General features: G+C 37.5%; 1 protein-coding gene across 1 annotated transcript in view; it reads left to right on the top strand.

Moving 5' to 3' along the window:
• The first annotated feature begins 8437 nt into the window (after positions 1-8437).
• The window catches only part of dntt (deoxynucleotidyltransferase, terminal), a 143520-nt gene continuing 137126 nt past the window's right edge, over positions 8438-14831 (top strand). Inside the window, exon 1 of the mRNA XM_038284050.1 lies at positions 8438-8661. Coding sequence (XP_038139978.1) covers positions 8471-8661 — 191 coding nt within the window. The 5' untranslated portion in view covers positions 8438-8470. The remainder of the gene's footprint in view (positions 8662-14831) is intronic.

Here is a 14831-nt window from a genome sequence, read left to right as displayed (position 1 = left end):
CTTGGCAGGAATAATTGAACTTTATTGATCTTACATTGGATAAATGTACCTCTGCATTTAACCCTTAGGGCGGAGGTCTTCAACAGGGGGTCAGCGACCCCTAGGGGGTCCACAGAGGTACTGCATGGGGGTCTCGAAAGTTTTGGTTGATTACACTTTTATTTTTTCATATTCCCCCCTGCAATTTTTTTTCCAAATATTGTAATGCCTTTAAATACACATTAACATGAATTCAACACACTGTAGTAAACAGATAAATGGAGGCAGAAGATGTCTTTCAGTCATCAATGCAGACATTCAGTAACACACAGGAGCTCTTTCAAGCTGGGCACCAATTCATTCACAACACCTATCCCATCAACCAGGAATCAGAATCAGAAATACTTTAATAATCCCAGGGTGAAATTACTTTCTTTACATTACTCCATCTGTAATAGAGTGACTATAGGACCAGTTTGATATAACACAATTTCATACAATATATATATAAGTCGGGGGTCCCTACTCCATCTCGCCATCAGTTTGGGGGCCCTTGACCTGAAATACTTTGAAGACCCCTGCCTTAGGGAGTAGTGGGCTACCATTGAGGGGCGCCTGGGGAGCAGTGTGGGGTTACGGGTCTTGCTCAGGGACTCAGAGTTGCAGTCTGTGGGGCTTGAACTCAGAACCTCAGGATTCCAAGCTCTATGCCATAACCACTAGGATACCACTCTCCTATCTCTAACGAATAAAAAATCTGATTATAGTCTATGTTTTGATTCATTTGTGTTTTGGTTTTATATTTGGGCTTTTATTCTGATTATTTTTTGGGTTTATTATTATTGTTTTTAAAGAAACAGCGTGTAAATGATTTAGCTTTTTATTTGCAAACATCAAGGTTTACTTTCATGAATACATATTCTAAGTCTAAGCCTAAGTCTAATAACAGACACATAGAAAACAAAAGTATTTCATAGTTTAGAAGAAGTTATTTATAAACACATAGCTGGTTGTGCACCCAATAGAAGATGCTATGTCTCTGTCTTTGATTAAAGGTGGGGTATGTGATGTTTTCTGGAGCATGTTTTTACCATACTGATTGAAAACCTCCTCACGAGCCCATTGCGCCAACTGAGATAGAATGTTTGGAAAAAAAACGAAATCTTTTAGTCCAGTGTAGAGGGCGTAGTCAGAGGAAAACGCAAACCAATAGAAGTAACTATCATCCCTACTTCTACTGGTTTCAAGGACTTCGAAGGATCCAGTCTAGGTAGACCGCGTCCTTGGAGGATGCAGCCAAGGTTTTCGAACAGAGCCTCTGATTAAGAACAGGGCTGCCTGCACTGACGCGGCTCAGGGATTACGTCACACGGAGCGTCGTGCGCAGTGAAATCAGGACATTTCCTCACTTTCTAAAAAAAACCCGGGACGCCCGGGACAGGACGTGAAATACAGATATGTCCCGGGAAATACGGACGTTTGGTCACCCTAATCAATACTTCTTGAAATGACAACCGTGACAACTTGTTTACGACCATATTGAATTGTTCAACACTCTTACCGTACTAGGAGAAGACGACGCCATCATGGAAGTTAGCCTGTTATGTTGTGGTTAGCTAGTAATAGACATGAGCTTCTCGCCTCATCCCGAGTCACGTGCACTCGCGAGGTCTCGGCCTGTTTCTTTCTCGTTCTCGGGAACATCCGAACATTCTCGACTGACAGCAGGCGCGTTCATGTAATTTGGAGGCGTGGTTTCGTGGGGTGGGCTGAAGGTGTGTATTTTCAAAAATGTAGCTGGCAGGAACCGTTTATCCAGGATCATATACCCCACCTTTAAGGCAACCAAAAGGGGAAAAGCTGGTTAGTATTTTATGTTTACCAGTACATGAAGACATGTTGATGGTGGAGGAGAATTTTAAAACCAGCAAAGACCAATGTGCATCATTTTACTTGTTTTTTTTTGTGTGAAATGGAGAACCATACATACTCTATGCTCAGCGAGAGGGAAGAGAAAGTAATCAGGGAAAGAGAAAAAAAAAGTAAAGAAAAAGAGTCCTTATTGCTGTAGTTTTTACCAGGTGGAGACAATTTATGGAGAGCTTCAAAGGGGATACAGAGGTAGTAAGCATCTGTTGGACATGGAAGTACACTATATTGCCAAAAGTATTTGCTCACCCATCCAAATTATTGGAATCAGGTGTTCCAATCACTTCCATGGCCACAGGTGTATAAATTCAAGCACCTAGGCATGCAGACTGTTTTTACAAACATTTGTGAAAGAATGGGTCGCTCTCAGGAGCTCAGTGAATTCCAGCGTGGAACTGTGATAGGATGCCACCTGTGCAACAAATCCAGTCGTGAAATTTCCTCGCTCCTAAATATTCCACAGTCAACTGTCAGCTGTATTATAAGAAAATGGAAGTGTTTGGGAACGACAGCAACTCAGCCACGAAGTGGTAGGCCACGTAAACTGACGGAGCGGGGTCAGCGGATGCTGAAGCGCATAGTGCGAAGAGGTCGCCAACTTTCTGCAGAGTCAATCACTACAGACCTCCAAACTTCATGTGGCCTTCAGATTAGCTCAAGAACAGTGCGCAGAGAGCTTCATGGAATGGGTTTCCATGGTCGAGCAGCTGCATCCAAGCCATACATCACCAAGTGCAATGCAAAGCGTCGGATGCGGTGGTGTAAAGCACGCCGCCACTGGACTCTAGAGCAGTGGAGACGCGTTCTCTGGAGTGACGAATCGCGCTTCTCCATCTGGCAATCTGATGGACGGGTCTGGGTTTGGCGGTTGCCAGGAGAACGGTACTTGTCTGACTGCATTGTGCCAAGTGTAAAGTTTGGTGGAGGGGGGATTATGGTGTGGGGTTGTTTTTCAGGAGCTGGGCTTGGCCCCTTAGTTCCAGTGAAAGGAACTCTGAATGCTTCAGCATACCAAGACATTTTGGACAATTCCATGCTCCCAACTTTGTGGGAACAGTTTGGAGCTGGCCCCTTCCTCTTCCAACATGACTGTGCACCAGTGCACAAAGCAAGGTCCATAAAGACATGGATGACAGAGTCTGGTGTGGATGAACTTGACTGGCCTGCACAGAGTCCTGACCTCAACCCGATAGAACACCTTTGGGATGAATTAGAGCGGAGACTGAGAGCCAGGCCTTCTCGTCCAACATCAGTGTGCGACCTCACAAATGCGCTTCTGGAAGAATGGTCCAAAATTCCCATAAACACACTCCTAAACCTTGTGGACAGCCTTCCCAGAAGAGTTGAAGCTGTTCTAGCTGCAAAGGGTGGACCGACGTCATATTGAACCCTATGGATTAGGAACGGGATGTCACTTAAGCTCATATGTGAGTCAAGGCAGGTGAGCAAATACTTTTGGCAATATAGTGTATATTTTGCCATTATGTTAGATACAGGACCGTCTCCTTCAGCAGTTACTCTGTAAGAGATGGCTGATTTTTTGTTAGTTTGTTAAAACAGCTACTATTATTATAATAGAAGTCATAACGGGTGACCATATGCTTATTTTTGGCCATATTATCCCAGAAAGTTATTTCATCATTTATTTTTTCTAATTTGTCAAGGTTAATGGGGATTGATGTCTTCCCGCTAGTCAGAAAGAATAGACCAAAGTAATACCAGTTTCTGTTTATGATTTATTCACTTGAGGTGCAAGTATTTTAATGCTAATAAATGTGAATCCAACCCGTGTTTCTGAACACCTGAGAACATATCTCAATCGTGCTAACTAGCGTGTATATAAGGAGGCAACGGATCATATCCCAGATGATCACCCCTGATGGTATTCAAGCCAAAGACCTTAACCAGGAATATCTTTGTTGTTCAAATCTGTCATCTTGTGAATCTCTTTTAATAATGACTCTGTTATTGTTCCAGACAACCAGTGAACCTCGGTTCGTCTCTGATCTTCATGGAAAAGGTCTTACCTGTGTGCAGCGGTTCTCAGTCTTCACCACCTGCCTGTCAGCTCTCTAGTGCGACATGTCTTGTAAGTACCAAAGCTCTCGAATCTCACGCACATTCTACTGAATCTCTGGGGTAGAGTCTGCAAAGCCTACAGAATCAAACCCCTATAGATCCATGCAACAAAAAGCTGGGTCCAACCCAAGGGTGTAACTTTGTGATTAATGTTGGTGGGGACACTCGGGTGGGGGATGATGGACCTACAGTTACTCAACCCGAACTCTTTCATTAGGTTTTTGTATTTTCCAAAAACGAGCTCAAACATATATTTATTGAATTCTTTCCTATTGTTAAGAAAAGAAGAGAATTATGATACACTAATATTTACATTTATAGATAGAGAGATGTCTTTTAGTGCATTACATATATAGGACCCAAAAATATTAATATGTAAAAAAATAACGAATAGCAGCCAATTATGATGCCAAAATCGATATATCATGCATCCCTAGAAGAAAGTCCAACACCTCACTGACAAGCTGCATAGCCTCTGTACCCCCGCTGCTGTGTGTCTGGTAATACCATCACACTGGGTTAACGTTGATGATGTCAACAGTAAGACAGAAGTCCGGAAAGTAAACAATGGAGACCAACATGGAAGGAAGCCAGGGGAAAATCAGTGTGCTTTATTCTTTCGGTCTATTATCTGTCCGAATCCCTTCCACTAGTGCTGCACCATGTTTACTGAATGTAAACAGAGTTGTTTTGGCTTGTTATATCAGAAGCGACTGGCACGGTGTGTTGACATCCGTAAGTTGCTCTCAATGGTGTCACATCAATTCGCGGGCCACCCTGTTTTTGTTGTTCCCACACCATGCCGATCAGAGCCGAGGCGATATTAAAGCGGGTCGCTTACCCTAATGCTCTATAAACCTTGTTGGTACATGGTACTGCGAACTCCTTAATAAACCAGAGTATTTTTTATAAAATAAATAAGGTGGCCTTGGTCCTAAATCATTAAGAGAGTGTTATTAGGTCATTTATGCAAATACAGAGCCAAATCCAGGACAATAAGCCAAACCAACAAAAAATGATTCACACAATTAGGCTTGTTTAATGGCCATTTTAGTTCATTTTCTAAACACTAAAACCTGTTAACTGAGCTGAAGAGAAAATAGCAAAGATATAAAACTCAGGCTCTACTTTAAGTAGAGTGACTGTGGCCAGATAAATGGCCAAACATCCCTCTATGTGCTTTACCACACTTGTTTTAAAGGATCAGATACTGTCAAAGGGAAACTCAAAATTCACTATTTAGAACTACACAGTGCAGGCCATTAACACTGAGCAAGTGCAATAATCAGATAAGAATTATGATGAGAACTTTGCAGTGATAGCAGCAATCATTATAAAGACAATTTGTCTGAAAGATTTCAGAATGTTCTTCGTTTCATTTTGGATAGGGGCCAGCACCTCATCTACCGCTGACTGATTGGAGGGGTAAACAATCCACCAATTAGTCGTGTCTGTCCTCTGACATCCATTAACCCCCGGCACTCCGCACTAATGAGAGTCGTGTAATAATTCCCATCAGTTGTGCTTATTAAGGTGAAGAAGAGAACAAGGCCATTCTAATTGGATGAAGTATCAAGGTCTGTGAGGGTTTCATTTTGTACAAAACTAAACAACTCATTTACTATTGTGCATATTAAGTAGAGCTGCTTTGTACTTAATTACAGCTGAAACACAGGAAAACATTTTCTTGTGCATTGTTGTGATTGGTAGCAGAATGTCTCTTGTTGTAATTACCTCACTGGAAAATAAAAGCTATAAATTGGTCTTGCATCTCAAATCTATTTTCAGTCTGCGTTCGGACCACTGTGAATGTAGTCATATTCCCGCTGGCAAATGCTACTAATCATCAACAGCTTGCAGTACCTGTATGTGTGCAAAAGTCGTGTGTGAGCGGTGGACCCCTCTGGGGAAACGCACAAAAAGACTCACATCTTTTAACGCAAGTTTATTTAAAACAGAGAGCAGATGGTGCAGACTTGGTCTGGACATAATGAGACGGTGAGTGGCGGGACAAACCGGACATGGCAGGACAGCTGTGATTAAGTTCGGGAGGCGACCGGAATTCAGTCCTCTCCCTGGAGGGAAGTTTGCTGGTGCCAAGTGATGTTTTTACAACTTCATGAAAACTCCTGAGCAGATTTTTTCAGAAGTGTCTGGATCAGACCATATCTTCTGTTTTTTTAGACCAACCCTTGGCAAAAACTAGTTTATTCAAGTATACTAAAAGTGCACTAATTTCATACTTAAAATCTGGCAGTGCGCTTAGAGTTTACTTATTCTAAACTATATTTCATATACTTAACAACAGTATAGTCAAGTGTACTTGTCTATACTATTGTTTACATTTATTGTTTGCTAAAGTATACTTTAAGCATACTTTAGTAAACTTCAAAAATATCCCAATTTAGTTAGAAGAAGTATTACTTTAGTAATACTTCAAGTACACTAAAAGTACATTGTTCGGTATGCTTTCTAAACTTATGCTTAAATATTCTTAATAGAATTTACTTCAAGTATACTACTTTTTGCTAAGGGAAACAGTGAAGTCCTGAGTAAAAACAAAAAAACTATTTTGAAAAAAAAGAAAATTTTTTTTTGCCTCTGCATGGTTTTCTTGCATAAAAGAACGCTCTACAAACACATTTCAAATATATCTAGGTGCATCCTCTTCCTTTTCCTCTTTTTGGACATCCAGATTTGGACATTTTTGTGTGCTTTATTGGCGTGCTAACGTAGCACTGAAACACCTGGTAATATTTTTGCAATTCTTTCTCATGATATTGTTGTTTTTGGCAGAATAAAAGATTTTAATCAGTTGTGGTGGGTCATCCAGTTATAGTACTTTAGAATAAAAAAAGCCACACATCATCACAAAACCAAAACATGTTAAGGTTATCTCACCAAAAACTTAAATTAAAGGCATGCAGACACTCACTCAGTTTTCTAAATACGTTTCAATACCTATCCAGGAATCTTAATTAGTTTTGTCAGCTTTCATTAGAGCGATCTGTAATCTGTGACCTTGGAGCGCTGTTGTTTTAGGCATCAGGGGGACCCTTCTCCTAAGCACATTCCCCGTCACATGCAAACCAAACACCAAGTTGTTGTGAGTTTTTTTGCAAATGAATCATCTTAAATTTACTTGTTTCACTTCTTTGCATTAAGTTCCTGGACTGAATTATATATGCCTGTTTTTTTAAACCAAAATTTCCCTCCCCTTTTTTCATTTATGGCTTTAAACAAAAATGGCTTCCTTCACCCATCTTTCAAAAAATCTTTCCTATCTGACCAAAACTGACCAATAGTTTGTTCATCAAAGGGGTGTCCTTTGTTCTTGAGGTGCAAGTGTGCAGCAAAATCTTGCACAGACCTACTGGCTGTCCTGTGTTGCACCATTTGTTTATTTCCTTGATTATAGAAGTTTGAAGAGCCCTAACTGCAGTGGACCAGATGAACAACGGCGCTTATTTTTGCTTGGGATGTTCTGTTTTTGGGATGAACCATTTTTTGTCAGAACTTCTACTTTTGCTTTAAATGAATTAGTATGTTAGGTCTAGAAAAAATCATTCTGAGTTTCTCAGAATCTCCCGACAGAAATGGAAATACAAAAATATTGTGTTTCTGTTTTTTCGCCTGTGTTTGATGCAATGGCTCCTCAAAAAATGCCCAGTTTCAGCCTTTATTCCAGATGTAAGAGGACGCACATTTGTCAAAAGATTTTTTTTTTTCCTGAGGGCTCACATTATATTAACCCCAAATTACTGGGAATCGAGAGGTTGTGTTTGTGGAAGAAAGACTTAAAAACCTTTTCTGCCTAATCTCTTTCTTATTTTATCTTAAAATGCAACCCATTCATAACTTCATGCTATCAGTCTGCTTCTGTTAAATTAATTACTTGTTTCTATAGGTATGGTATTAATCAGGTGTGCTTAATGAAATAGAACCAGAACAGCACAGCTAATTTCTCTTATGGTGGAATTATGCTTTCATATCAGGCCATGTTTTCTAGATAATAAATTAAATAGTTATTTGTATTTTATATTAACAAGGATTTAATTGACTGAAATGTTTAACCAAAATAGCAAAAGACATTGGAACTCTGCTGGGAGGTAAAAACCTTTTCTTGACACCAAACTTCCAGCATGTAAGTCCCTGCTGAACAGCTTTTATCGAAAATGAACAACTGCATATCAACAGTGTTTTTATGTTTTCTCCCCCTCTGGTATTTTTAATCAGTCAATCTTGGCAGGTGGTTTTTTTGGTAAACACCAAATCCTCAACACCTGTTGCCAGAAGACTTCTCTGTCTGGCTTTCTGCAGCTTTGTTTTAACTGAAACACTGTCCCAGAGAGCAACGAGACATAAATAACCAACTGTGCCACGACCAAAGTGGGCGTTATTCCCTGACAGACGCTGCACACAACAACAAATAAAAAGATCATAACAGTAGGAATTCCCAGAGGTTCAGCTATTCTCTGAAGATATGTCTCAGGCTCCTGTTGCGCCCCGTCCGAAGAAGAGATCGAAACCAGAGGCTGGTTTTTCCAGGCGTGAAGAGGCAAGGTTTCAGGATGTTAGAATATTCCTGGTAGAGAGGAAAATGGGCCGCAGCAGAAGAAGCTTTCTGACCCAGCTGGCGAGGTCAAAGGGCTTTATTGTGGAAGACATTCTCAGGTTGGAAAAAAAAGATTTTGTTCTTGAATGACTGAGCAGTTGTTTGCCCCTAAAAGCTTTTCTTTTGTGTAGAGCTCAAACCCAGAAGAGCAGCCTTTTCTTGTATTTTTGGCACCTAAACTGAAGTTTCTGATGGACTTCTATGCAATTTTCTAAAAGCCTTGAAGATACGACTTAAAAATGTGCTTCAATCAGTCCAGCAGACAGGCTTATAAAGATACTAAATTAAAGCTTATCTTTTCTTTCATGTTCTTTTTCTGTATCTTTTGTGCCAACTGTGTCTAATTAGCCAGTTATCTCACCACTGAGACCTCATAAAGATCTATTAATTATGGATTTTGGTAAGTATTGTAACAATACTAAGGTGTCACAGTATTCAGAAACAGAAATTCAGCTGAACAACAAAACATATCTAAAAGCAGCCATTCCTCTTATTTCTTCTAAACCTAAATATTGACTTTAAGTATATAGGGATGTTAACTATATAATTTAACTATCAGTTGATCTTTTATTTTATATTGTTACATATAGTTCAGAAATTATAAAACAAAAGCTGAACTTCATCATTCATCATTCTAGGTAATTGTTGCACAGAATCTAACGTTTTTATTTTTCTGTACTTGATGTTTAAAGGCCTTGGGGAACTAAGTAAATCTACTGAAATAAAGCAGATAATTTGTCACTTTAGCTGTTTTAATGTGAGCACATATTGACCTCGCAAAAAAATAAAGTGCATTTCTTTACAGACATGAGGTCTTAACCTAACCGGCGACAATGAAGTCCAGCTGATTTTCCTGGTATTTGCAAATATCCAGAAATTCATGAGATTGTTCAGCTATTTTAGCCTTTATTCTGCTTACTGTCACAACAGGAACTCTGTTTTCTTGGATTTCTTCAGGGTGAAGAAAACAACCAGGGAGGCGAAGACAAAAAAGTCTGAAAAACAAAAACCCAAACAAAACAAAAAATTGTGAAATCAGCATTATTATATCCAAAAACAGAAAACTAAGAGGGGACAGAAAGCTCTTTATTCCGACTTAAATTCCTAAAAGATTTTTTTGCAGCCTTTTTAAAACACCATCAAATCTTATTTTTCTCCCTTTATGTAGACTGATGGCAAAAACGATCATTTCATTCTCTAGATGGCCTTTGTATGTATTTATTTACAAGCCTTTTAAAGCTATACTCTTTTATTTACCCACTACTTTGAAAAAAACAAAAACACTTCAAATTATAGGAATGATATGATAAAAAATATATGTCTGGTATGAAAATATAACAGGTTAAATATCTAATACATGTTAATAATGACATACACTATAATTTATATTACCATAAACCTTATTTCATGGTCCCTAAAGAAAGAAAATAAATCGAGTCAACCATCTTCATATTGCTGTCAGTTAGAAAACATCACAACAAAGGTAACAAAGCCCAGAAAAACTTTTCTAATGACTTTGGTAACACTTTTTTTATGCCAAGCCTCGCTTAAGAACAAAAGCTTTGTCTGCCTGCTCCTTGGAGTGATGAATCCTCCATTGTGTGGTAATTATGGAAGCAGCATGCCTTGTTCGGTTTTTCTGTCTCCGAATGAAAGTGTCTTTTAAATCACAGACTGTGAGCACAGCAGAAGTCCTCTGCTTGACATCAGCCACATTTTAGAGTTAGTTTCCTTTGAGGCCGGTTGATTCTCTAGATGCTTCCACCTTTAACTATCGCCTTTGCTGTTCAGTCCTGTAAAAAGGATGCTTTAGGTTTTTGTTTCCACAGCTTCACTTTCATTTAAAAGGAGGATATGAAAAAAAAAATGTAAGTGGGGTTGAAAATCAATGAGAATAGGCTCAATTAAAAAGCCCAGACATGTATACAGTACTTTATTAAATGTGCATGTGTGAGGAAGAGATTGTTTGAACATGTTTCTCAGCTTTCCTGCCAGCCGTACGCCAGCCTGGCCATGGCAGCATTCCCAGAAACACAGCTTGAGCGTTCCTACGGTTACACTTGGCTTGATACAATTGTTTGAAACCAACGACAGGAAGTGGAGCATGCCTGCCTCAAACTGACATTAATCCTGCAAGCTCACCAAACTGATATCAGCTGCAGTTTGATAGCAGCACCTCCCGTGTCCGGTCTTGCTCATGTTATAGACAGAAAACTTCGAACATATGGTCTGACACTGTGAAATGTGCTCGCACAGACACCACAAGCAGACACACGCGTCTCCCCACTGATCTGCGTTTCAGGTCCAGTGCACATGGATGTGGGTCCAAATATCGACATGTTTTTCCCGGTTGACTGATGAGCTGTTTCTGAAATGGGAGTAACCCAAATGTCCACACATGCTGCCTTGGAACCATTACTTTTTCTTTTAGCCAACAGTTGTAATAAATTTGAACAGTGAAAAATAAACAAAGGATTTCCAAACTTACTAATCAAGGAAGACTCTTAATTAATCCTTTATAAACTCTCTAAAAGAATGTAAAGTATTGCATTAAACTTAAAAATGTTTTTTATTTAAAAAATATTCAGTCAGAATTGCTTTTTTAAAAAGTATATTTTTTAAACATTGTTTGGAAGAAATATAAATATTTGAGTCATAGCCACCGAAAAGAGGATGGCTTGGCAGTAAACGGATGTGTCCATGAAGCTTGACGCTTTCTGACTGTAGATGGTTAGCTTAAAGCAGCCATTTATAATGAAATATGTAAAAGCAAAACAAAATAAAACAAAGAAGCATAAAAAGCTCTTTTGCTGTCAACCTGTGGAGAAAACATTGTTTTTACCCTCCAGCAAAAAAAAAAAAAAAAAAAGGTTTTCTCCAAGTGGAAAAGTTTATCCTCCAGGATTATACTCTTAAGGGAAATATCCCCTGGATTTAAAACTTTAAAATGACTTCAAGTTTTAGTTTGAATTTCTGTTTCTATGATTTTAATTATGATAATGTTGATTATTATACTCCATGTTATCGATGTACCTCAGCACCATTTGAAATGATGGCTAGGCTTCAAAGGGCTTTCAGAAACTGAAATAGAGAAATTGTGTATATAATAGAAACAAAATAATTTATTCATATATAAATAAGTTGGAGCTGCTATCAATACGTTTGTATAAGATGGAAATTGTTGCCACTCTGACAACTTTTCTGAAGTTGCTTAATGCAAATTTTTGGTAACATTTTCTTTTACAATACATTAACAACTATGTAATAACATGATAATAACATTGCAAGTCACACTATAGTACTTAATAACAAGAACAGCTTTTTTTGGGTAATTACCCCAAGATTACAGTATATAATTTCAAAATACTAACCTGCATGTAATTATTAGTATATCCTAATACCATTGGCCACCACCTATCACTGGCCTGCAAAGTAAATAACTTATGATCAGGTAAATAAAGCTTTATAAAACTGAACTCAAGATATATATATATATATATATATATATATATATATATATATATATATATATATATATATATATATATATATATATATATATATATATATGAGTTTAGTTAAGAAGATTGGCTTTGGTTTTCTGCTATATACCAAGTGATAAATGGCACTTTATCAGATAAGAACACATTCATTTATGGCTGTCTGCGAAATGAAAATGAGTTACCTGGTAATAACGGTTTAAAATCTAAGTCTGACTTTACTTTGTCTGCCTAAAATTTGAATCACAGCACTTACCAAAATTCTCCATAAAGTTTTTATTGTTACCTAGTAATATAGTATAACTTGCTATTTTATTACCATGTTATTACATAGTTATTGATGTACTGTAAAAGAAAGCGTTACCCACATTTTTTTATTTTTGTGAGATGTTTCTTAAATTTGTTCTTAGCTATTAATTAAACTATACACTTTAAGCTTAAACACAAATAAAATGTAAAAATGCATAAAGGATTATAAAATGAGTTTGCTTAAATACTTTTTTATCAAAAGCTCATTGTCATTTTATGCCATATGTTAGTTCAATGTGTTTTTACTTTGATACAACAGAAACACTAAATTCAATTTAGATTAAACTGGTTGATGTTATATGTATTATGTTGAATTTAAAACCGCATTTTCCAAGGCAGTTAAAATCGACCTTCACAGTTTCTAGTTAGTCATAAAATACTCTGCAGACATTTTCTGTAGCTTCTCCACCTACAGAAAACACCACTGATTAAGATAACTTTTGATGATGCAACAAAGATAATAGAAATGTTTTCATGACGATTTTTTTTTTTTTACATTTAATCAGTCAAGCAATTAAATTTTACCTTATCTCTATCACAGACACAGCTCAATTTCCCCAGCATAACAGCTGCAGGCTGAGGAATAGAAGATCTAAAAACCTTAGTTTAATGTTATTTTTCCCAGCACTGGTTGGATCATGAAAGCTGTCATCAATTCAACCTCTAATATATTCAGTTACAGTAATATAGTATAATTTCTTTCAGTATAATGTGCTTAAGAGGAAGGACATTTAATTATGATCTATATAGGGTAACAAAACAGGACGCTGCGGCTGAATGAAGCAAGAGAAGCGGAGGAGGAACTTTATGTAGAAGAAGCTGCAGAAAAAATGGCGGTTGTGGTAAATGTGTAAAAAAAAATTAAATAGAAAAAAAGACCTGGCTATGTCGAATCAATACTTTGACTTACCAATAATAAATGTGATGTTCAGTGTTGTAAAACGCTGAGGCCAGGTCCAACTCACCTCTCAACAAAAAAGCTTTGGAGAGAAAAGAAGTTCTAGACTAGCCATGTTCAAAAGCATCAAAAAATTGATAAAATCAGCTGTTTTTCCTTTGAATAAAAACTTAAGCAATCTGACTGTATGATTCAAGTGTCTGTAGAGATGAAGAATTTAAATTGGGGCTAAATAAATAAACCAAACTGAATTGCAATTCAAACCAGAACACCTACAAGCTGCAGAGCTGGAACCATTTCCAAAATCTCAGCAACAATTCTGAGTGATTTTCTGATCAGTATGAATATAGAGGCAGTTTAAGGAAGACAAAGATGATATTACAAAAAAGGCTTATTTTAACAAATACAACTATATCAGTTAAAGTATTCAACTAATTAAAGGTCAAGTAGTTTGTTTTTGTTATTGCTATTTTTGCTGCCTTTGCTAAGTTATAATACATGTATTCACAGGGGCCAAATGAGAGGCGAGAGGAGGCATGTGCTTGGGATAATTGCACAAGGCTGGATGCCTTGATTGGTTCTTGAAACGAATCAGAATCAGGGAGCAGGAAAAAAAAAAAAAATTAAGTCTCTCTTGAGATGAAGAGGGCATTGGTTGAATAACTTCAGAGTCTAAGTAAGAAAAGAGTCACTGACACTTCTTGGAGATTGTTGTTTACCCAGTGTCGATTGCCCAGCCACAGCATGCAAGGCGGTGATGCAGAGACTTGAACTGCATTTTAAAGGCTTAGGAATGTATTCCTTCACTCTGCTGAGACCAAAACGGACAAGGGATGGTGTTAAATTGAGCGCTGAAGAATCACATGAATCCTTTATGAAATATCTGAATGTCATTGCATGCTTTAAGAAAGTCATGAGTTATAAAAGAACACAGTGTTTTCAGTTCAATCAATCAATAGATTTTTTTGTGTGCCTTTATTGATGTTTGTATCAAAATTAGATTACAGCTGAGAAAATTCACTAATTTATATAGATTAAATCTTATATTTAACGCCATGCTCTGATGAGAACGATAATCTGACAAATGCTGCACTGGTGGTATTTATCCAGCACAATATGATATGCCAACGTTCATACAGATAATATTCTATAAAATATTCTATATTTCTATAAAATTCTGCTCACATTTTTAACATGTAGATTGCAGTGCTACCGACCATTCAGATAATTAGGATTCGGATATCAAAGCTGTTTTTAGGGAGCTGGCCAGACTCTAAATGAAACTAATGACATGTCATTGAACCTAATGGGTGTTTCTGTCACCCACGGAGTCAGTTCAGTGTGAGAGAAGGAGAGACGTTCATTGCTAAGTATTTATGGCTATTTCTGGAAGACTGAATGAACCAACAAAGGAATAAAAAAATAAATAAATCAAAACAAACCAAAAAACATGGAGAAAAAAGTAGTTTATCATTACTCCTCATGTTGACTGAGTTTAATGTCTCACGATACTAAACTTTTC

This window comes from Cyprinodon tularosa, unplaced genomic scaffold (assembly GCF_016077235.1).
Source record: "Cyprinodon tularosa strain WSP-4 unplaced genomic scaffold, ASM1607723v1 ctg199, whole genome shotgun sequence".
In the NCBI taxonomy this organism is placed as follows: Eukaryota; Metazoa; Chordata; class Actinopteri; order Cyprinodontiformes; family Cyprinodontidae; genus Cyprinodon; species Cyprinodon tularosa.
This window is presented reverse-complemented; position numbering and strand designations above follow the sequence as displayed.